At 38.7% G+C, this 25197-nt stretch overlaps 1 protein-coding gene across 4 annotated transcripts in view; it reads left to right on the top strand.

Annotated features, from left to right (window-relative positions):
* The first annotated feature begins 7911 nt into the window (after positions 1-7911).
* LOC125094686 (protocadherin-9) overlaps positions 7912-25197 on the top strand; it is a 927361-nt gene continuing 910075 nt past the window's right edge. For all 4 annotated transcript variants that reach the window (XM_047720110.1, XM_047720107.1, XM_047720109.1 and 1 more), the window contains exons 1-2: positions 7912-8533; positions 9744-12914. In XM_047720110.1, the coding sequence (XP_047576066.1) occupies positions 9879-12914 (3036 nt within the window). In that variant the 5' untranslated portion in view covers positions 7912-8533; positions 9744-9878. The remainder of the gene's footprint in view (positions 8534-9743; positions 12915-25197) is intronic.

The raw sequence follows: 25197 nt of genomic DNA, 5'->3' as shown, positions 1-25197 counted from the left end.
CACTGCCAGATTGGGCCAGGTAATTTTTGGGGGGTGGTGTGGTGGGTGTGTGTGGGGTACAGCGGGTTAGGGAAGTTGGGGGAAGCTGGTCTGTACACTAGAGAAGACTCAACATCAACCCTGGCCTACTAGATAGCAGTACAAACAGTAACAACCCTTCCCACGAACTCTTTCTTCTCCCACAAATGCTTCTTCCCATGCTCCAGTTGTGATCATCTAAATGTCTCCAGACACAGTCTGAGTTGAAAACCATGGGTACAAAGGTTTGATTTTTCTTTTCTCTTCATGTGTATTCTCTTACAATTACAAAATGCCAATCACGTTAGTACAGTTCATTAGTCCTTCAGTGGGCAAGTTAGGAATGGGGTCAAGGAAAATTACCAAGCTGCTATGGTGAATTCTTACATTAGGACTCTTGTTTGCAAGTAATCGTTACCATAAAGGCTACTATAAGGTATCTCTCTTTCACCGTGGAAGGGATATGACTGGAGACCAGCAATGAAGTGGAACCAGGTAATTCTCTGCCAAAGGGGGTCCTCATCTCTTGATTCTTTTAGAACCTCATCTTTTTTCTTCTCTCCCTCAAAACTTCCTTTGGTTTTCTGGCCTATGTAATGAAAAACTGTTTCTAATTCCTCCTGAGTACATAGTTCAGAGTGATTACCTCTCAGAATATCACTGTTACAGACTCACGTTCCTTAGTGAAAGGGATTGTGGGTCAGTCTTGAATTTAATATCTTCATAAATCAAGAGTTGGCAGATGGGGTTGGATCCGTATACTTCTGGCAGGGCGGAGGAAGTCCACACCATGTGAAGCTGGCTGTTTTACTGACCATATGGATGGAACGTGGGGAAAAACATTTCCAAAAAAGGAAGTCTGGTAAGCTTTGAAGATGACCCATAGGTGTGCACACGTGTATTTTATCACCTCCTTGCTGATAGCTTCTAGATGAGCATCTTGGTGCCCTCATATTGCTCAGAAAGTGTCTGAGCCCTCCCGTTCTGCCCTGAAAGAATGCCAAAATAGCCTCTTTCTCCTACCAGTCCAAAGTAAAACTAAAACTTAGCTCAAGATACCGAATCTCTGAGGGGGAAAAAACTAAATATATGTAATGTGTAAATTCTTCAAGTCTCTGAGCATTATTTCCATCAAAAGAATGCTTGGTAACAGAAGTAATCCCTGTGTGGTAAAATGATAGGTGTAATTTTTTTCCAATGTTTTTATCTCTCTCTCTCTCTCTCTTTTTTTTTTTTTTTTTTTTTCCTGTGGGTCACAACAGTTCTTAAGATTCCTCTTAGGTCCTTGCTACTTAAGGTGTGGTCCACATACCAATATCAGGATCACCTGGAAATTTGGTAGAAATGTACAACTTCAACTCCCACCCCAAAACTAATGTATCAAAAGCTGCATTTTAATTTAACAAGATATATGGGTAATTCATATCCATATTAAAGTTTGAGAAATACAGAGTTTGAATCGAAAACAGAACTTCGTATTACTTGAAACATCATTCTAGTAACTCATTCTATAGTTAAGCCAAATATTTATGTTAGTTATAGTTAAGCCTAATATTAGGCTTAAAATAATAAACTCAGTAGGCCTTCTGGACTAATATGAAGATCAAAAACCATTCAATTGCTGGCATATTTATTTATGAATATTACCAAGAACTTGCTGCCAAGCATTTGAACTGTTAAGATTAATGTCACAAGCAAAATTTTTTAAATCTAAAATATAAAGGAGAGATACTGTGAAGAGTTAGCAAAGTAGAAAAGAATCACAGGCTAGTATGCCTCAGCTGAATTACACTTGAAAAAGACATTTGCATATTTCTGTGCTGAGCATATAGGAGGTTTTAAAGTATAGTAGGGATGCCTGGGTGGCTCAGTTGGTTGGATGACTGCCTTCAGCTCAGGTCATGATCCCGGAGTCCCGGGATCAAGTCCCGCATCGGGCTCCCAGCTCCACGGGGAGTCTGCTTCTTTCTCTGACCTTCTCCTCGCTCATGCTCTCTCTCACTGTCTCTCTCTCAAATAAATAAATAAAATCTTTAAAAAAATAAAATAAAATAAAAAGTATAGTAGATATTCTTTTCATACAGTGTAGTTCTTAAATAGATTTTTGAGTGAGCTAGTAAAGATTAATGGTACTAAGTTTGTCCCATATGAGTTTGATAATTGCACGTGATTCTCATTTATATTTTCTTAATTGTGCTATTTACATGAAGTGTCATTTGGTCATTAGGATCTTCTCATCTGTTGTAATATACCAAAAAAAATTCTGTCCAGTTTCACGGTGAGAAACATTACTGAAAAATAGTCCCGTTACACCTCTTCACCATAGTTGTTAAAGATACTTCTATTGGTATAGTTGTTATTCCCAGAAATTAATAAATAAATTTGCAATTAGGTCAGAGATACACTAGCATTGATCGCAAACGTGGTGCTCTTTACTCTCCAAAGTCTCAATACATTGCTTGAATATTTTTGTGACTTATTAAATGTTTATGATCTTTTTGAAATTATTATAAGAGGAATTTATTGCTTTTTGTTAAATTTTACAAGTGATATTTTTCCAAAGAAAATTTTCCTAATTAGGTTTTCTTATAAATTCCACATAATGCACTTTGTAACATTTTATTTTTTAAAAATAAATCAATTATGATGTGTCCTGGATTACTTTAAAGCAGATCAACTCCATTCTATACAGTTGAGAAGTTTCTTTGGTGAATTTTCAGCAAGGATTAAAAGAGCCTCAATCTTTTATGGCTGGAGCATGGTAAATTCATAGGTGTAAGATTGAAAAGCTGATATGCATTTTAGAACCTTTTAAAGGAGCGTATTATTATATCCTACATAATCCATTTTCATTTAAGAAAAAATTAAAGAATTATGTGTATACACACAATTTTTGTAGGCAGAATGGTATTGACTTAAGTCCCAGTCAAAGCATAGCAGTATCTTTCAAGGGCTGAGCCATCCTTATATCCATTACTTGGCTCTTATCAGTGATACTGAGTTAAGCCAGGCTGCCGGAGTCCGTGGGATATGCATAGTCTCCCTGACTCATCCTAATTCAATTAGAGGGAACTGTGGGTTGAATTCGGTTCCTGAGAGGAGATTATAAGAGAAAAATGAGGCTTATCCATCCTGCCCTATATTAAGTCTATTTATGTGCACATTATGTAACAAATTGGGCTCTTAGAAGAATATCATATGAATTTGTCCTGAAAAAGACAGGAAAAAATTACAGACATGAAGAAGTTTGGGGGAGGGTACAGAATGAGTTACTAGAATGATTTTTCAAGTAATACAAAGTTCTGTTTTCAACAACATACTCTTATTGAGGAAGTACTGAAAGAATAAAAAACTTGTACTATATTTTAACTTGACAAAGTCCTAATATTTAAGAAAATCATTTCTGCATTTATCCTTGGGCAGATGCTATTGTGCTTGAAACGTGTTTTTTGTCTTGAACATTTTTCTATCTCTATTTTTAAGCGTAAATAGAGGTGCTTCCAAATGTGCATGTTATTTTTTCATTTTTGGACATTTATATAAATATGAATTGAATAGATCATACTTGATATTCTAACAGTTTTTACCCACAAAAATGTCATACACGGTAAAGAAGTTTCATATGTTTTATTTCACTTGAAATAACATGACTTTAAAGTGATCAAATTAGAGTTAAACATATATGTTCTCTTTACAGTCTTTTTCATGTTTTCCTGAGTGATTACCTGTACAGCACTGATGACAGCTTTGCTATGTCTGTATATAACCTTAAGTCTTACATAACCAATAACGAACTTGAAAATTCAATATTTCCTTTATATAGTAATCATGATAAAATAGTTGCACTGGAAAATGTCAGTTAATATTGTAATAACGTTAGAGCTACAAACCTGACATCTGTAATCGTTGTCAGTCATAAAAATATAGCAAATTTGGATAAATTTAGTTCAGTCATTCAAACAGACTGAAGCTTCTTGTCACCTGCTTTCCTTTGTGATTTGATTACCTTGGACTAGGTTTTCCTTAAAGAAAAAAAGAAATGTATTCAAAGGAAAGAGCTAATAGTGAAGCAAAGGAATTATTCAAGAAACTTACCACTTTCCCAGTTTGCACAGCCTTAAAAGGTGTTAATTTTCTTTCTGTGGTGTTAAAATTCTGCATTGTCATTTTCTAAACAGTGATAATACAAATAACCTTTAGTATCTTCACACAATTTTCCCCCTAGAAGTACGCTACAGTAGTGTAGCCTCTTTTGTGAAATGGGGACAATACTACCTGCTGGGACATTAGAGCCCTGGTGATTGATTAACGTCTGTTAGACACAATAAGCTATATGGATTAAAGGAACTTCAGAAGTATAGGGCATGGGAAGTATATTTTTAATTTAATTTTCAAATTTGATTACAATATAGAACCAGTATAAAAGATATGAAAATTTTAGTCTTGAAATCCTTGAGGTCATTTGATCATTCCAAATACCACAGTCTGTCTCTTATACATAATGTTTCTTAAAAAGCCTTTGCAATCCGTGTGAAAAGTAATTTTAAAATGCTGGGCGATAACTAGAAAACTCAAATGAAAATCCAATTAAACAGGTCATAATTTAAGTTATTAAATGTTACTACATGGACACTATTGTTTAATACATATAAGCAGAGCAGCATTAAATTTTTGAAATTTAAAAATTTTAACTTGACATGTTTCCATAGAAATCTGTAATAGCATTTTAGTTTTCAGTCAGCTGGCTGAAGGTGACTTAGCTTCACAAGTGTCCCATGACTTACATAACACGCAGAAAACACCAAAGGCAATTTGACTACAGCCCAGATGATGTAATTCCTAAAGTCCTAATCAGGTACAACACAGGTGAGAACATCTTAATTCCTGGCTATAGAACCCCACATGCATTGACAAAGATGAATAAGGGTTAAAGAGATCTAATTAGAAATCTAGAATACATATTGAAAGCTCTGAATTAGAAGTCATAATTGGAAATCTAATATTTTTTAAGTTCACTAAGGAAAAATGTCTAAAATGCAGAAAACATATTTCCCTAGAAAAACTAAAATTACTGTTTCCCAAATCATAAATCCACAGACGTAACTTTTGAAATAGAGGTGGATTGTGAGCAGCTCTCATTATGAACATGTTCTATATACTGGTTTGGGCAGAAGCCTTAAGTTATTTTTTTCCTGGAATATTAATGAGATCTCTAATCGTAGTTCTCATTCTGTAATTTATAAGTTGGAATATAATAGGGCAAACAATGAGCTTCAGTCGTTCTGGCTTTAAGAGCTGGTACGGTTAAAGAAGCTCAATAATTTAGAAATGCTAAATAAACACAAAATAGGATGCACTGAAGTCAGCTCTATTTCTGTATTCAATTTCCTTCACAAAGAATCTAGAGGTACTTACTTTTGGGGGCTTTGACCTGTAGGTTCCATTAATTGGAGTCTCATGGTCATAAATTTAATCATGAGATGATTTTTTTCTCTTCCCTAACCTTCATCTGTGTTCTAAGATTTCATCTATGAGCATAGGATAATAATGGGTTCTGGCTACAAGTCAAGCTATCCTTTAGCAAACAGAAACAATTACACTTGGTAATAAGGTTAAATAATTATTGCTAAGCTATGTGTTGCGATTACAACAGAACTTTGAAATGACTACAGTATGATTAGAATAGGAATGTGAGATAGCATGATACTTATGAATTGAACTGGAAAGTGGCTGTGCTGCAGTGTTTATTATAAATGTATCAGGATGATGGTTCGTTTATTTTAAACTAGTCCAAAGCATAAAGTAGGTGACGGCTGGAACAACGTACTAGCTTTAACTTTAGATTTTGTGAATGGCAAAATCATCATCACCGGTAAGATAAAAGAATTCCTTTAATTCACATTGTATCAGATAATTTTTTTTTATTTTTAGAAACTTAAACAGCCCTTTTTATTAAATTTATGTATTCTAATCCTATAAAATACTGTTATATAGGTTATTTAAAAACAATATCAACCTTTTATGAGAAACCAGTTTTATATTTTACATGTAAGGGATCAGTGTATTTTACAGTGAGGTTTTAGGCACTGCACTTTTACTGTGAATATTCACTGGAGAAGTGTGAATAAAGAAAGAGGAGCTCACGTTTTCATAGATGAGAGAAAACTGAAATGCCACACGGGTTGGTGAAAAAAAAAGGAATTATATACGATATCTAAGTTTGGTAGTCATAGTGACTGTTTTGTTTTTGTTTTCCTTTTAATATCTAAAAATAAGTTGTTCCTATTGAAAAAAAAAAAAAAACCCAAAAACATTGTACTAAAAAACAAAAGCTATCCCCTAAATTTGCCATCATAGTACCTAACTATGTGAAGAGCCTTTAATGCATCTACAGCCCAGTACAGAATATGGAACACGGAGGTTTAAAATAAATGCTCTTTATCCTCGGTTAGAGCATAGAGTTAGAGTTAGAACAAGTTACTCCATCATGCATTAAGACCTTCTCAGACAACCTTTATAGGTCATTCAAAAATACTTTTTGGTGTGTTCCAACCGAACTGTTATTAATGCCTCAAACTTAGGTATCTGCCATTATAGGTATAGCCCCTTACACAAATTTTCGTGGTTTAGTAACTTTAAGATATCAATTAAAAAAAAAAACAAAACAGTGTTTGGGGGTCTAATATTTACGGAACAAAGCTAATCCTTTCGGGAGTCATTCCATTTAGCTCTTGTATGAAAATGAGAAGCGTGTGAGGATATGCCACAGAGCAGGTCAGAAAGGCACAGGGAAAGACAAGTATTACAATTAAAGTTGGAATCAGAAGTGCAAAGGGAAAGGAAATGTTCTACAGCTGAGGGAGCAGCTGGACAAACTCCTTCCACCAGCCTTTCGCTAGCAAAGTTTGCAGTTAGGTGAGCTGGAAGCGGGTTTTGCTGCCGCCGCCGCGCGACCAGGCGAGCTCGGGTTCCCAGGTTTCTGGCCACCGCGGGAGCCGAAGCGCAAGGACACCTAGGATCGGCCGCCGTGGCCCGTGCAGCTCGAGCGGCGACTTCACACCCAACGCCAGACTGGCCTAGGGGCTGATCACAGGAGCTCCCAGACGCAGCCACTTTCTCTTCCGCCCCCCACCCACTCCCCCGGCAGCTTCCGTCACCCTGCTTCTAGGAAGTGCTCCAATTAATTTTCTTTCCGGTCTTGATTGAGATTCAAATATCCTGTCCCGACCTTTCGCTGTCTGCCCTCTCTGCCCTTCTCGCCAGTGTTCCTGCCAGCAAAAGCCTCTAGTTGCGGCACTGGGCATGTTGTCTGCTGAACGCTCTCCGGAGAGCTGTTGGCCGGTGCTCCCTCCCGAGGGGGTGACCGTGCGTATCGTGCCCCGTACCCCGTGTTTGACTCTTTCCCTTCTTTGCATTTTGGCCCCTCCATTTAGTAAAGACAAGTGCGAAATGTGCGCCCGGAGATGAGCCCTCTCGGCGTCCTCCGTCCGCCCGCCACGGTGCGGTAGGCTCCCCGGATCCTTGCCTGCTCCCCCCGCCAGCCTCCCGCGCCGCCCCGGGCCGTCCCACCACCGGTGCTCCGCCGTTCCCCGCCCCGCGCGGCACAGAGCAAGCCCTCAGCACTGTTCGCGCGCCGTGAGAACCGCAGCCGCGCGGGCTTGGGGAGCACCAGCGTTTCCCTCGCGGGCCGGACCCTGCTGGGCATGCTCAGTGCGCCTCCTGGAACCCGGCTCTCCCGGGGCCAGGATCAGTTCTCCGGGTTTTCGCGGCTGCCGAGGGGGCGCTGAGGAGGGGAGGCTGGGAGACAGTCAGTGCCTTGTTCCTCGCCCCCTCCCTCGCGCCGGGCTGCGGCCGCCCGCACCGCAAGATGCGGGCCAATCAGGCGCTGGGGGCGGGGCTCGGCCAGCCACGCCCTCCCTCTGGGCTTATTGAGAGTTATATCAAGAAATTCAGTTCAGAGAGGAGAGAGGAGAGGGAGAAGGAGAGAGGGGCAGAGGAGAAGGGAGAGAGGGAGAGCATGCAAGACAGGAAGGAGCGCCTTAGAGTCTCTGAAGCACGAAAGAGATAACCGATTAGGAATTTTTCAGGCAACTGTCATCCCGGAGAGCAGCCGGAGACTAACCATCACCCCAACTCTGACGTTTCCTACAAGAAGTTAGAGACTTAAGCAGTATTGACATCGGAGAGATATGGTATGCTTGATGCTGTGGAAAATACCCCAGAGCTGAAGAAGTGCAACTGGATGTTGTGTGTGTGTTAAATACCAGAAGAGCCCAGACCCCGTGGGTAATAGAGACGAAATGTGGAGAGAATGACTAACGACAAATCTGTGAATTTGTTCTCTGGAGTTGCTAATTTGCCAGCCCGAAGCAACACATTTTACAAGGAAGAAACGTTTTGCTGCTTCTGATTTCTCCCCAAACTGGTGCTACCAGATGCATGGCTTTCTATGTGTTGGAACAAATCATTCCTAACTGCAGCATACCGGGAAAGGGGAAAGGTTGAGGCAACTAACGTAAGTGTAAAGTTTCGCATGCACAATTGTAAATTTTGTGTTTAGATATGTCCTCAGTGTGGACGAGGGATGTTTGTAATTGGGTAGACGGTTGGGGCAGAGCTCACCTACTGAGCTGTATCTGCATCCCTACCTGCATCACTCTGCTGGAACTAATCGCGGGCATCAGCTACCGTGCAGCCTAATGCAGATAAGATTAGAGCCTGGGAACTGACCAGTTCTACTCAAGTAGGTAGCTGCCTGGAGGCTTGCACCCATTTAAATTGCAGTTAGGGGAGCATCTAAGCAAAAGCCTTTTTACCTGCGTTATTGGGTTGCAGTATGTATGTGTGGCAGATGTTACTAATATTATAACCAGGGATCAGGGTTAAGAAACTGCATTTTTTTTTCCTTCTATGCTCAGTAGAAAATGTTGTGCTGTTACATGGAAATGTTAGCTGCGTTTCACTTACATCTCAACACTCTCTTCCACATCTAGGGTAAGGAATCCTGTTTTATACATTTTTAAAAGTTTTAGTGTGCTTCTTAATCCAAATGGGGAGAATTTGGCAATATGGAGAAATGAGAGCAAGGTCTGGGCAGGAAATTTGAAGTCTTGGTATTGTGCTTTTAGGCAATGAGGATATGTAGTGGCCAGTGACTATTGCTTCTGATGCTGCAGCAGCATGTCCGGATGCTTGTTTCCCAGTAAGACTGGATTAGAGGCAGCTGAAGAACTGGGAGGAAAGAAAAAGATAGGCATTTTAGACGAAAGAGATGACTCAGTGTAGCAGAGAAGAAAACATCACATTCGACATGTGACAAAGCAATTAGCAGGAACCATAGCTAAATAGTTAGTGTTTTTCACTTGCACCTAAAAAAACTAAGGGAGCTGGGTTAGAAGCCAGGAGGCGGGTAAGACGGGGGAGGGGAAGAAGAGAACATAAGAATGCATGTTTTGAATTAAACAGTGTCCTGAAAAACAGTCTGGGTGAGTACAGGTAAAAATAGCAGCTGTCCTTAATTCAAAAGTAGATGAATTTCATTTTCTCTGGGCAAACGCAACAAGCAGTGGCTATTTAATGTTTTCATCCACAGAGTTAACTTGCAAACAGTGGCAGAGCAAACTGCCATGTTTACTAATATGCAGTGTAAAATGTGTTGTGATATTTCATGACTGTGTGTTTTTGTTTACTGAAGAATAATATTGTCTATACGATTGTGTTGACAGTGGCTGTCTCCAAATAAGCGATGAGATGTAATGCCTCCTCCAGTCCATGCACGCTTCCTCTTGCAATTCGTGCATCATTCCTCAGTGGAAACCCTTAAACCCTAAAATCCGGGAAAAGAAAATAAATACATTATCATGGACCTGAGGGATTTTTACCTGTTGGCTGCTCTGATTGCCTGTTTAAGGCTGGATTCCGCAATAGCTCAAGAACTTATTTACACTATTAGAGAGGAATTGCCTGAAAATGTGCCCATAGGAAACATACCAAAGGATCTGAACATTTCTCACATCAATGCTGCCACAGGGACCAGTGCCAGCCTTGTCTACAGACTGGTTTCTAAAGCTGGGGATGCCCCTTTGGTGAAAGTATCCAGTAGCACTGGGGAGATTTTCACAACCTCCAATAGAATAGACAGAGAAAAACTCTGTGCTGGAGCCTCTTATGCTGAGGAGAATGAGTGTTTCTTTGAACTTGAGGTAGTGATCCTCCCCAATGATTTTTTCAGGCTGATCAAAATAAAAATAATTGTCAAGGATACCAATGATAATGCCCCCATGTTTCCATCTCCTGTCATCAATATTTCCATTCCAGAAAACACTTTGATCAACAGCCGCTTTCCAATTCCATCAGCAACAGATCCTGACACAGGCTTCAATGGTGTTCAGCATTATGAATTGTTAAATGGGCAGAGTGTTTTTGGACTGGATATCGTGGAAACTCCGGAGGGAGAGAAGTGGCCACAATTGATTGTTCAGCAAAACTTGGACAGAGAACAGAAAGATACCTATGTGATGAAAATCAAAGTAGAGGATGGAGGCACTCCACAGAAATCCAGCACGGCCATACTGCAGGTCACAGTAAGTGATGTAAATGACAACAGGCCAGTGTTTAAAGAGGGTCAAGTGGAGGTGCACATTCCAGAGAATGCTCCGGTAGGCACCTCTGTAATTCAGCTCCATGCCACTGATGCAGATATAGGCAGTAATGCTGAAATACGGTACATTTTTGGTGCCCAGGTCGCCCCTGCAACCAAAAGACTCTTTGCTTTAAATAATACTACTGGGCTGATAACAGTTCAGAGGTCCTTAGATCGAGAGGAGACGGCCATTCACAAAGTGACAGTGCTGGCTAGCGATGGCAGCTCCACACCCGCTCGAGCAACGGTTACCATCAATGTCACTGATGTAAATGATAACCCTCCTAACATAGACCTCAGGTACATTATAAGTCCCATCAATGGCACAGTGTATTTATCTGAGAAAGATCCTGTCAATACAAAGATTGCCCTAATTACAGTTTCAGATAAGGACACAGATGTGAATGGCAAAGTGATCTGTTTTATTGAGAGAGAGGTCCCATTTCATTTAAAGGCGGTGTACGACAACCAATATTTGTTAGAGACCTCCTCTTTGTTGGACTATGAGGGCACCAAAGAATTCAGCTTTAAAATTGTTGCCTCTGATTCTGGGAAGCCCAGTTTAAATCAGACTGCCCTGGTAAGGGTTAAGCTTGAGGACGAAAATGACAACCCACCAATTTTCAACCAGCCTGTAATTGAGCTGTCAGTTTCTGAAAACAACCGACGTGGGTTATACTTAACAACTATTAGTGCCACAGATGAAGACAGTGGGAAAAATGCGGACATTGTTTATCAGCTTGGGCCGAATGCCTCCTTCTTTGATCTGGACCGAAAGACAGGAGTTTTGACAGCCTCCAGAGTCTTTGACAGAGAAGAACAAGAACGTTTCATTTTTACAGTAACTGCCAGGGACAATGGGACCCCTCCCCTCCAAAGCCAAGCGGCTGTGATAGTTACTGTTCTGGACGAGAATGACAATAGCCCCAAGTTTACTCATAATCATTTTCAATTTTTTGTGTCTGAGAATCTGCCAAAGTATAGTACTGTGGGGGTAATCACAGTGACAGATGCAGATGCTGGGGAGAATAAAGCTGTGACTCTTTCCATTCTAAATGACAATGATAATTTTGTGTTGGATCCCTATTCTGGAGTCATAAAGTCAAATGTCTCATTTGATAGAGAGCAGCAGAGTTCCTACACTTTCGATGTCAAAGCCACTGACGGAGGACAACCACCCCGCTCCTCTACTGCAAAAGTCACTATCAATGTCATGGATGTCAATGACAATAGCCCAGTTGTCATTTCTCCACCTTCCAACACTTCTTTTAAGTTGGTGCCCCTCTCGGCCATTCCTGGCTCTGTGGTAGCAGAAGTTTTCGCCGTGGATATTGACACGGGGATGAACGCCGAGCTCAAGTATACAATTGTGAGTGGGAACAACAAAGGCTTGTTTCGGATTGACCCAGTAACAGGTAATATTACTCTGGAAGAGAAACCAGCGCCTACTGACGTGGGCTTGCACCGTTTGGTGGTCAACATAAGTGACCTGGGATACCCAAAGTCTTTGCACACACTCGTGCTTGTTTTTCTCTACGTTAACGACACTGCTGGGAATGCCTCCTATATCTATGACTTGATTCGCAGGACTATGGAGACCCCACTGGACAGGAACATAGGGGACAGTAGCCAGCCCTATCAAAACGAGGACTATCTCACCATCATGATCGCCATTGTCGCAGGTGCCATGGTGGTCATAGTCGTGATCTTTGTCACTGTCCTGGTGCGCTGTCGCCATGCATCCAGGTTTAAAGCAGCTCAGAGGAGCAAGCAGGGTGCTGAGTGGATGTCCCCGAACCAGGAGAACAAACAAAACAAGAAAAAGAAAAGGAAGAAAAGAAAGTCTCCCAAGAGCTCTCTTTTGAACTTTGTTACAATCGAAGAGTCCAAACCCGACGATGCAGTGCACGAACCTATCAACGGGACCATAAGTCTGCCAGCTGAGCTGGAGGAGCAAAGCATAGGAAGGTTTGACTGGGGCCCTGCCCCTCCCACCACCTTCAAGCCTAACAGCCCTGACCTGGCAAAGCACTACAAATCTGCTTCTCCACAGCCTGCTTTCCATCTTAAACCAGACACTCCAGTCTCCGTGAAAAAGCATCATGTGATTCAGGAACTCCCTTTGGACAACACCTTTGTCGGGGGTTGTGACACCCTTTCCAAACGCTCTTCCACTAGTTCAGATCACTTCAGTGCCTCAGAGTGCAGTTCCCAAGGAGGCTTCAAGACAAAGGGCCCCTTACACACCAGACAGGTAAACGAGCACTTTTACTGGTCTATAAGTACTGCATACAAGTGCCCAGTCAACCAGTATTAACGTGCCAGTGTGTCTATTGTTTTGGTCTAACTTTAGCTTAGTTTGAAAGAGGGAAAAAAAACTTGACCCCTTTTCTATTCCTCTGGGGCTCAGTCAAGAATTTTTAGAACAGCTTTGAAATTTCTGAGTTCTGAGAATTATTTAACCTCCCAGTTTCCTTCAAATGGCAAAAGATGAAAAGAGGAAACGATTCCAAAAATGTCCCAAGATAATGTTTGCTGAAGAAGAAAACCTGTCCTGATATGCCAAATTCTGCTCCTGGGGTTTCCAAATTGACTGCTTTGAGATTTTTCATATTACCTTTTGATCTAAAAAGTCACCTTCAAATCCCAAGTTTTAAATGACGTTTGAAGGTCTGACCGTAATTATTTTGGAGCTGTGGTTGCTAAAGGGGTTAATTTTTTTTTAGTCTCTAAACAAGATAGTAGATTATTAAACGTACATCAGCTGTGAAGCACATGATTGTCTATAGATTGCAACGAAGCCATATAGGAAGCCTTCTCTTTGATTTCAGATGATTTCATTGTAATATAGTAAATTGGGTATTGAATAGAAAGGTTGGCAAATTGTCCATAATGGCCAAAGTACTCTTTCAAGGAAAAAAAAAAAAATAGAAGGAATGCTTTCTCCCTGATATAACCAATTTATACAGAAAAGAATGAATCCATTGTAAATAGTCTCCCATCTTAGTAATGCATAAGTGATCTGTCATAACTCATTTTAAACTGTGAAATATGCCATATGAAGAGGGATTAAGAGGCTGAGAAACTCATATTTCAACCAAATCCAGAATTAGTTTTTCTTAGGTCTAATAATTCCTTGTTAATAAAGATTTAAATGCAGCGCTGTCTAATTTATTTCACTGGTGCTTGTCTGTTGCCATGAAAGTTGAGTGTCAGTAATAGCCTGTAGATGGCACTAGGGTATCATGTCGCTTGTGCTGGCCAGGTGCCAATCCCGCAGTAGCAAGAACGGGGGGAGGGAAGGATCAAGTTGGTGCTACAGCCAAAGAATACCTTTTATTTAATGATAGTTGCTCTGGAGCAGCTAGATTTAAATTCATTTGCTTGCTCTTTTGCGATCAGCTCTCACCACACCAACTTTCTAGGATTTCGTAATCCAAGTGCTATCCTTGCTGGTATGGAGTCCACCCATGACGATGGCCAATCTGAGTTTGTTGAAAATAAGGGACATACAGATTTCAGAAAATTCAGGAAAACAAAATAATTTTGCAGGATAGTATTGACAGTTGTTGCCTAGTGTTTGAAAACTCAAGAGTTTTTCCTTTGTTATGTATGTGGGGGGTGGGGTGAGATAGAATGTTTTATTGAAAGTCTAGTTTCCTCTTACACTCTAGTGTTTATTGCTCTGGAATGACTTTAAGGTTTGGTAGTAATAAGATACTTACAAAAACAATTTTGTCAATGAATCACATAGATATTTCCAGAACAGTAAGCTTAATGCCTATGGATTATTCAACTATAATCTCCACTTTTTAAAGTGGAAGATTAGATACCTAGAGCATTTTGAAAGTCCACATACTTGGAGCTTAAATGCACAGAAAGAAAGGAACTAAAATAAGTCCATATAGAAATTTTAGAGGAGAGTATGAAGTTTTTCGATAGAAGTTCAAGTTGGAAGGACGTATTTTTATGTTAACTCCCTCAGCTTTTTAAGAGAGGTTGGTGTTGTAAAATTTAGAAAATTTCAGAGCTTAGTAAAGGTTTATAAAAGTTGGTAAATAGTTAATCATGTAATTTATGAAGCTAAATATGAAGTTGCTATTAAAAGAAAATGGCTTTTCTAAAATTTACTTTTTAATGTGAAGCTCACTCACAATATACTGAGATTTTATGATTTGCATAATATCTTGAAAAAAGCTAACATGATGGAAACTTTTCACATAAATTCTGGAATTTGTTTTCCAAAGGAAGAGACTGACATTCTTCTGACATCATCTTTCTTTTGATGCAAACGTGGTGTGTATTAGCATTGACGTACAGGCCCACTTTTTCTGACTTCTCTGCAAGAGTTGAAACTATATGTAGTACAGAGACATAAATGTTAAGTGCATTTCAGTGAATTATGGAAAAGATACTTTGTTGAGGCTTAGTCATAAGAATATTTGTATGACGTAATCTTTAAAATAGGATGCTGACTAATTCTCTAACTGGAACTAAAGTGCATTTTAGACATTCCTTGAGACCATGTGTCTCTGTAGGCATTTTGATGTTCAGACATAGCTATAATTCACGATTATGATAAAGAGCTATTGAAATGGCTTTGCTTTTTACCTTTTACAAGTTTTCATGCTGAGAAAGAAAAATTGCAGTGTTGGAGAAAAGGAATATTGGAAGTAGGGAGAAGTGATGGTGATAGCAAGATGCATAATTTTAGTATAAAAGAGGCATTTTTTCTATGAATGAAGAACACAAATTATATACTATCCTTTAGTTTTCCTTTTTTAACTGAGCCACATGAGTGTTATCTGAAGATGTTCTAGTTAAGCTAAAATAAAAATTCTTTTTTTAGCTCCTTCACTTCAACTGGTGGCTTTTATATAAAATGTGCTCCTGAAGCTACATGATTTTTAAAAAGTAGGGTTTATTACAACAAAAGCCTTCAAAGGAATTTATAAACATATAATCTGTGAAGATTTTTAGTTGAGTGGGCACAGATTGCTGTTAACAGGAATACCTTTTCACTTACTGGTGCTAGGTGATGTGTGAGTAAATTCCAAGACTCTTGAGTAAAGGGTTACCGAATTTAAATATCATTAATTTGTATCATCTATACAATGAAAACATAATGTCTGACTCTTGTACCCTGAGTTTGCTTAGAGTGCATTGGTTCTTACTTTGTCTCCTGATCCCCTGCTGTTTTGCCTTGTGTGACCCTGCAGAGAGCACTGGAAACCAGAATCCCCATCCCCTCTCTTTCACTGAGCTTTCATTTTCTTCAAATATACTAAATCGGCCACTGGATTTTCCATGAAATATTTCACATGAATCTTTGGAAGTATCCTTAGCACTCACAAATTGAGTGAAATGTCCCTTTAAAAAAAAAAAAAAAGCAAGGTCATGTCTTGATATTTATTCACAAAGAAGCAGAGTTCACTGTTAGAGGGTTAAGAGGAAGACAACATAATCAATTCCAGTAGCACTTTAAGGGATAAAGCTCATTGGTGTATTTTTCTAAAAGGAAAATATATTCTTCGTGGGATTATTATTTTTATAATGTGTGATGTTAAGTTTTCAAATTTTAGGGTGTCTCAGAATCTCCTGGAGGGTTTCTTAAAACGTGGGTTATCGGAGCCCTCTCCCAGAGGTTCTGTGTCAGTGCCATTGGGTTGGCTCCAGTGGCACTGAAAATTTACATTGCTGACGAGATACTCTGCCATGTTGGTGCTGCTAGTCCAGGGACCATACTTTGAGAACCACTGCCTCAGCATGTTGGAATCAAACACGTCCGCTCCTTTCCCTTTCAGATGATCATTTCCAGAGTACCTGCTTGTGCACAGCCCAGCTCTCAGTCCGCTTATTGACAGCTGGTTTATTGTAGCTAGAGGGGCTTTACAGTAAGCTGTTTATTGCTATTTCCCAACCCAGTTGACAGCATTCGGGGAATTAATTTTCTTGGCCCCAGTGTGCTTTTTGTGGGGGGGAATGAATGAAAATGTTTTTAGTATTTTTTTTTAAGTGACCTATTTACATTTGACAACTTCTTCCAGCAATAAAACAATCTGTGAGAGTTGTAGTAGAGTTTGGTTCTGGGTAAGCAATCATGTTTAATTTTCTAAATGAAATGCTTATTTTAGAGTTTAAACATCCTGACTTTAACTGGGCACAATTGAGAGTACTGGCTCGTATATACATATGGGTATATATTGAAGAAATTATACATTGAGAATATGTATGCATGCTATACTCAAGTGTATACATGTATTTAGACTGTGTAAAGGGAGTTGCTGCTCTTCCCAATCATTTAGAGATACTATAGTACATTTAGGATTACTTTTCATTTTTGAGGAATCCCCCTGCAGCCACTAAAATGCTATGTCCTGTAAAATGCGTGAGGCAGTCATAGAATTGCTCTTGAGGATGAAAAAAATGCAATTGAGAGTGAAGGGGGCAAATGTTAACTAATGTAAAGTTAGTAAAAAACTTTGAGATACTTTACTAAGTTTTGCAGAATATTGTTGTCTGTTGAACGCGAGAGGCACATGGAGAAAAATTGCTCCCCCAAATGCAAGTTTTTTTTAAAGTGTTGTCAGTTGTGATTTTTATTTCTACTCCTTCCCTTTGGCTAAGTGCCCTATGACCATGAAATCAGTATGAGGCAAAGGATACCCAGAGCCCTTGGATTGACTTAGGAATTTGAAGTGAGGATGGGCCATCTATTCAAATTGGTTACCTTTCCTCTTGGATTTGTGAGACAAATACATGATTTTTTTTTCAACTTGACACACCCAAGCTATGAAATTCAAGGTGCATTTTAGTATTCATTGCTAATAACCTTAAGGAGAATAAAAATAAAAGTTGCCACTATATTAAGCATAGATGTGTCTTCTGATTACTGAATATGTGTTAACACAGAGAATATAATTTCTGTAGTTAAAATACTATCTCCTAAATATTGCAATTATTTCTATATATAGAAACACTCTAAACTGATGTTCCCTTAGTTTCAGATGAGTCATCCTTATGGTGTCCCAGAACATCATTAAAATTACCTTGCGAGTATTGTACTTGTGATAATGTGTTATATTTTTATGGTATATGTGTAGTCTTATTAAATATTTCAAGCTATAATGCATCTTCTCATAATAGCACAAATTAAAATATATGTGAAATAGTAAGAGAGAATTTCGATTTAACGAAAAACCTCAAACCTAAAATCACATCTCCTCATAACTAATTGTGAATTAGTTTGACTCTTGAACTTTCATTTTTCATGTTGACACACATGAGATGTGTGTAAACTGTGCCCCAAATATTAGAAATGGCCTCTTACTGAATTATTTTTCGTATTACATTATCTTATCTGACAGTACTGAGGTATGAAAGTGAGACCTGTAAATTATTTTCTCAGAAGCTCTGTTCCCCCAGTTCTACTTTGTTATTCAGATTTTTTGATTTCCAATTGTTTATTGCTTGGATGGGAATGCAGAAGTCCCCCAGATGCTAAAAACTGCAGTGTTTGTGTTGGGCTAGCGGTACCAGATTGAGCGTTTATAGGATCCAGGGCCATGTCAACTGTACTGCCCTCGTTTAGTACTTCCTTGGTTTGACTCTATCAGAGTTGAACTCTTAGCTTATGCATTGTTACAGACCAAAACAAAACTGAGTTTGGTGGATTATTTACCACTTTCATTTAAAAATCCCTGCAGTAAGTATTCTCTGAGTTTAGAGTGGTGTCTTCTCTGAATTTAGGGTGGTTTTTCTTGATGCAGATCCTTTATTCAAACTAATCTCTCGCTAATATTAACAAATCAGTTACTATCTTACATAGTCAACATAATTGGGAACTAAGAATTATTTAACACAGATCTTAAATTTTTGGCTTTCTTGATGGTTGACTTTATGGTTAATATATTTTCCAGAATTTCACATACCAGGGCCCTAAATTTGCCGGTTTTGTTTTGTTTTGTTTTGTAGTCACAGGTCAGATGTTAGTGAGAATTTAGGACTGCAAATCCGTGAGATTACTCTGAAGTTTTCAGTATCTCGAGGCATAGGAGTTCAATAGCCAATGTTGCTAAGGTGAGACATCCTTTGTAATAGTTAGGACCCCCCAAATCTGCATCGTATCACAGAGGAAAGTCCAAATCTAGAAAGAAGATCTCTCATGTAAAGACTCTGCTGTTTAAGATTTCATAGGTTACTTCAGATAGCTGTTCAAAATGTCAAACATTTCATTTGGAAAGGAACACATGGTTTTTACCTTTGTTTGATACAAACCTATTGGGCTGTCAGTCATCAGAAACATAGAACAAGAAAGACATATTACTATGATTGACATTTTGGTTTTGATTTATATTCTTTTTTCCCGAAGCCAAGATTGATTAAAATGGAAGTTCCTAAGTAAAACAACTACCCTTTCTTTTTTTTTTTTTCTTAAATTTTATTTATTTATTTGACAGACAGAAATCACAAGTAGGCAGAGAGGCAGGCAGAGAGAGGGGGGGAAGCAGGCTCCCTGCTGAGCAGAGAGCCTGATGTGGGGCTTGATCCCAGGACCCTGGGATCATGACCCGAGCCGAAAAGCAGAGGCTTTAACCCACTGAGCCACCCAGGTGCCCCAACAACTACCCTTTCTTAATGGTAAAGAGTGATGGCAGGAACAGGCTGGGAAAACAACCCATATTTAATCTCTCACTCACATGTTTGTCCTCTAGACAGTTTGTATTCTATAGTCAAGAGCGGTAACAGAATTAGTAGAACGTTCCGAGCCATAATATGACTTTAAGGCGTTCAGAACTTGAAGTCGTTCATTAGGGATGTGTTTTTACATAGTTATCCATTATTTAAATGGCATGTGAAAATATTTCCCCTGATCTTTAACAGTCTGATTGATTATAGCGCCATCAGCCCTTATCACATTTAAAATGAGGGACTTGGGACCACCTGTACAGCTGTGGGTAGTGGAGTTAAAAGCACCATCTTTGAGGCATACTTGATTAATTCTTCCTGGTCACTTCACGCTCATTATTCTGGAATTCCTTGAGAAAACAAGTGAAATTAACTTAACTTTTCTTAGTAGGTTCCCCCTACAGCCTCACCCCTCATTACTTTATATAGATTCTTAAACTGTATGCGCTGCAGGGAGATGGAAATTTGGTCAATTTTACCATGCTTGTATAATATCTTATATTTTAACATTCTTCCATTGCTTGACTTTCTATCTGACCATCTCTACCTCTTAGTATTACACTGCTTGTGAATATCCAGTCTCTGGCCTTTTTCAGTCTGTTAGCAGTTGATTAAGAAATACTCTAATCCCTTCCAGGATATTGAGAAACTAATGGATTGCAGAGTATTTGGATCTTTAAGCTTCAATTGTAAATGGTATGAAGAATTGTCATTGAGCTGATATTTGCATATATATCTCCCAGTGCTAGTTACTTTGCCTCCTTTTTGTCCTCCTAATCTTCAGCTTTCATTCTAAGAATATTTATTTTGGTCGGAAATAAGCATGCCAGTGATAGAAATTTGGGATTCACCTCCAAATGAATGCCATCACAGACAGGGAAGTTCTGGCACATTTTGCATAGATCTGTATGAACACAGTGAACCCTTCATAAGCTCTTAGATTGCAGGAAATCAGCGCTGAAAATTAAGTGGGGTTTTAAAGATTTGCAGAGTAGAGAGCTTTGTATAATGCTGGTATTGCAGGTGCCTATTAAATATGAAGTAAAGGCTTTGTAATAAAACTAGCTAACACATTTCCCTTCACATGAGAGTGATTTATTGCCCAGAGAATTAGTCTTGCCTATTTTTTTCCCCAAATGCAGAAACATTGGAAGTGTCTGAAAGAATTAAAATCCCAAATGTATGCCTTAGAAGAGACAGATTTGCTTTTTGATTAATCTAAGTGATTCCAAGTGGACAGTGCAGGCCTGCTCACACTTACCTTTGGGACCTCCAATGCCTGTGATCTGGCTGGCAACTCTGCCTGAGAAGAAACTCTCAATCGTGCGTGTAGCTTCTCCTCTAAACGCAAATCAGATTAAAACCCTAGGTATCTATGCAACTGTAGCATTACATAATGAAGAGGGCTGGCTACTAAGTGAGTGCTTTGATCCTCATAGGAATTGATATTGAAACATTTCTCAAGCTGTATTTTTAGAATTCGTCTTTGTTCCATTTGTAAATAGTGTGTATTTGTAGCACAGCATCTCATTCCAGACATAGGTGCATTTCAGTGTCTTTACCTTCATGACAGTATTCAGTAAAATGCCTTGCAGTTCTTTAATACTTAATGTCTTTGGCCCTGTTAGATATAAATCAGTGGAAATAGCCATGCATATTTTTCAAAGACTTTACAAATCCTATATTTTTGCCTACTAGAAAGAGCACATAATCCATGCACAGTCCACCAGGTACAGTGGACTTGCTGAGAATTATCATAGATGATTGATTTTTAAAACAAAACAGTTTTGGTGCAAGACAATAGCAACCGCAATTCAGCAAATGAGGTTTTTTTTTTCCTCATTAAACAAACCTCAATATGGAGAAGAGTGGAAACACAGAAGGATGTATAAAATGAAACCATATCTTTTATAGGAAGAAAATGTCTTCTGCTGACAGTAGTTCCATAGTAGATCTTTTCTTTGGGAAAAAAAAAATTACTGGTGCTTTTTTGGATTCGTAAGATGCAACCAATCTGTGCCTCTGTGTGATAGCAGCTGCATGCTGAGGGCTTTCAAATACTCAGCTACATCGGATTCTGCAGGAAACTTTGTGTAGAAGGTGCAAGTGACAAATGGAGACAAAATGGAGTGAGTTCTGAGTTGTGAGTTGATGCCCTCCTGTGTCATATATTCATGTCATTGAACCAATTTTCACATTGAGAGCCTAGAATCACAATAGCCTTCCTTCTGTTTGTCAGCTGTGAACACACCTGCACTGGCGACTTTCCTTTGCTCCGTTTCTTGTCATTCACTAGGTGGATTATATTCACTTATGTTACTTGATATACATCTGTTTTCCTAAGTTTCTAGATAGATTTTAAAATGACGCAAAACTATTTCTGCCTGTCTATTCTGCATGTCTGTATATTTTGCTCAAGAACATCCATAAAGTATCAACACACCCACCATGTGTCCTTTCTTCCTAGAAATAGAAAATCTCTATAGTTTTCCTTTGCAATTTTCTAAATCTAGTTTTTCTCACTGAAAACTGTTTTCAAGGTGAAGAAATGATGTTAAGTTTAACTGTATGGATTAATGTTTCAATGTATCCCCAATCTTCAAATTTCCAACACAAAAAAGATGTTAGAATTTTTATAAAAATAAATCCTCTTTTTGCTGCAGAATTGAAATGAGTATCAAAATTACATTAAGTTGTAGTAAAAACAGACACAGTCTTTAGGATATTTTAGTTTGACATGAGCTCATTCTTGGTCTTGACAGCGAAATCTTCTGCCAAGCACTGATGGCAAAATATGTTGAATTCATTGATTGATTTTTAAACATGGTAATAATTAAGCAAAATCATTTTGACACCTCAAGTCTCTGTTTTAGACAATTAAATTCTGCTTTCACTAAGGTTATTGACTTCTGGATGATACTGGAAGCAACACTCCTTGGGGTTTAAACCATTCCTGTAGGACCATCTGTTATTGGCAAGGCTGTGCATCCTCTCCAGCCAATGCAGTATCAACCCCAGGCACAGATTCAGGATTGTTCAAAACACGGCCCTGGTTCCTCACAGTCCTTCAGTCCCAAGTGGTAACTCAGTTAAGCCAAATACTAGTATATCGTAATTTAAGGCTAAGAATTAAGGTGACTGTAAGAAAGTTCCCTAAAGTAAGAGATTGTGTTTTTCCAAGATCAAATCTACAAAAATTCCTAGGAGTGAACTTAGTAGGCATTCAGTAAATGTTGACCAAACTGGAGAGATAAGTTGATATTGGAATCATACTTTATATATGTACAACAGTTCCATTGATTGAATCCCCATAACCATATAAAGAAGATATTCCATTCTTAGTCAGCTAATGTAGAAACTGAGATTCAGAAAATATGTTTTTTTTTGTTTTTTTCAAGTCACATGGCTAAAGCCAATGGCTTTTATTTCCAGTCTAGAACCTACCTTTACACTGGTATTTCTTCCTTATGTGTGGTCTACTTTTATTTGTAAAATCCTATTTTTAGGCTATATATAAGTTTGGAACATTTTCCTCATTAGGGACATATTTTTGTTGGAAAGGATTGCAACCCATTTATATATTAAAAAATATATATATATTACAAGGCAACTCAGTGCACCCAAAATTATTTTTCACAAGTTACCTCCCAGTAAGCTAACTTTAGATTGCATTAAAATGTGGTAAGCATATGACACACCAGAGCTCATCTGCACCCATTGTCGCTGTGACAGAGGCAAAAGTGAATACAGTACCTATGGAGAGAGTGAATGTTTGGTTTTAGCTACCGTCCATATTTTCCTCTACAACATCTGTGGCCTGAAGACAAAAGCTTTAGTTTAAAGAATTATTTGTGGCTGAGGGGTCACCATGCTCTCCAATCTAAGAAATTTTGTTCTCTCTGGTACCCCTCCTTTCACATTTCTGGAGGTCTAACTTAACCATCCTATAGATGAACTAGTAGGGATTATCTTAGGCTCTGCGTCTTACCATTTTGATTTTTTTAACAGTGAAGTATAGTTAACACCTTTGTATCATTTATCAGTGTCTTGACTCAGTGGTTCCTGCATGTAGATCAGAGAGAAGCAGAAAATTAGAAAACTGCCAAACTGCTGATTCTCATGGACATAAATACTCTCCTGTCATATAATCAGATATCTCTGCTTTTCCTCTTCTCCCTAATTTCTTCCACACCGCTATGTCTGCCCATCAAAATACCTTTTTTTTTAATTGGGATATAATGGGAAAAGAAAGGATGAACTAAATAAACAGAATCAGATTTCTTTTTTTTAAGATTTTGTTTGAGAGAGAGAAAAAACACCCGAGTGGGGGAGGGGCAGAGGGAGAAAGAGTCTGAGGCCGACTCCACACTGAGTGGGGAGCCCAACACGAGGCTAGATTCCACCACTCTGAGAACATGACCTGAGCCAAAACCAAGAGTTAGACACCTAAGGACTGAGCCACCCAAGTGCCCCAGGTTCCTTTTATTCTAAGCCTCCTCATCAAAAATTTTTACTTAAACCTTTAAATACTTGGATTATTAAATGAGTAACTCTAAACATAATGATTAATAGATTTAGTTGGTTATTTGGTTGATAAGCACAGGTGTTTTAGAGGTAAAAAAGGAAAAAAAAAAAGAAAAAAATAGTTGTTACATTAAAGTTCCCTTAATAGACTTTTGAGTCAAACCAGACATCACCCTAGAATCACATATGAATTCTATAAAAAGAAGGAAAATAATAATTGAGTAGTGACTAGAGCAGTGTCTAGCTACTATATTAATTTTAGAAAGATAAATTTGGTATCTAAAAGAACTCACAGAATAGTTTCTCAAGACTCAAATGGGCCTTCGAGACTCTTTGGCCTATTTAATTCTTTTTCCAGGTGAAAAAAAAAGGAGACCCAAGAAATAATTTGATATTTGGAGTAGGAAAAATAACTCCATGAACTGCTTCTAGAAACTGTGACACTGGGCACGTCATTTAAATGTACCTGTCCTAGCTTTCCTCGTCTGTAAAATGAATGTAATCATGCCTAGTCCCTAATGTTATCATGAGATGGAGACATGGGCCTCTGTAAATGTCTGCCCCATGGTGGGCAGACACTCAAAAACAAAACAAAACAAAACACCCCCAAACAAAGCCTACCTGCCCTTCTCTTTGTTCTGTCCAATGACTCTGGCTTGCCTCTGACAGAGGTGCCGAGGTCACTTAATGCATGTTCTCTTAGTTTTGCTCCTGGTGGTTTTTTGGAATCTGAGTTTTATATCTTTTCACTAAGAACTTATCTCTGGCAATCTGCTTTTGGTTTAAAACTTTTTTTTTTTTTTTTTGGATGCTTAGGATTTCTGAAAAGTTGACCTTGAAACAGCATCAGAATAGTGCCGACAGGATCTTATGCTTTCTTTTGATGTTAGTCCCCATTGTTTCACATTTATATAATTGCTTCATCTCTCATTTTGAGTATTTCACCATTTTCATTCGCATGTTGTATTTAAAATTATTCTGCTTTTAGCATTTGCTATTAATTTACTTCCCTGTTGATTACCCATAGGAACTCCACCAGTCTGGGGATTTTCACCTTAAACATCACTCCTATTACAAAACAACATATAAGTGAGTGAATCTGTTTCACAGTCAGTACTTAACACAGCTGGAGTCATTTGAAACCTGCTGGTTTTTGCTTCCAATTATTCCATAGACTAGAAAGCGTCTCTGTTGAAGTAATGGCATCCATGGTGTAATCAAACTAGTTAAAATGCCTTGGAGTGTATGGATCATATTTCTGGGATTCATCCTATGTAAGTCAGAAGCATAATAACCAATAGGTTTTTTTTTTCTATCTTTGTCAT

The sequence above is a fragment of the Lutra lutra genome, chromosome 3 (assembly GCF_902655055.1).
Source record: "Lutra lutra chromosome 3, mLutLut1.2, whole genome shotgun sequence".
In the NCBI taxonomy this organism is placed as follows: Eukaryota; Metazoa; Chordata; class Mammalia; order Carnivora; family Mustelidae; genus Lutra; species Lutra lutra.
This window is presented reverse-complemented; position numbering and strand designations above follow the sequence as displayed.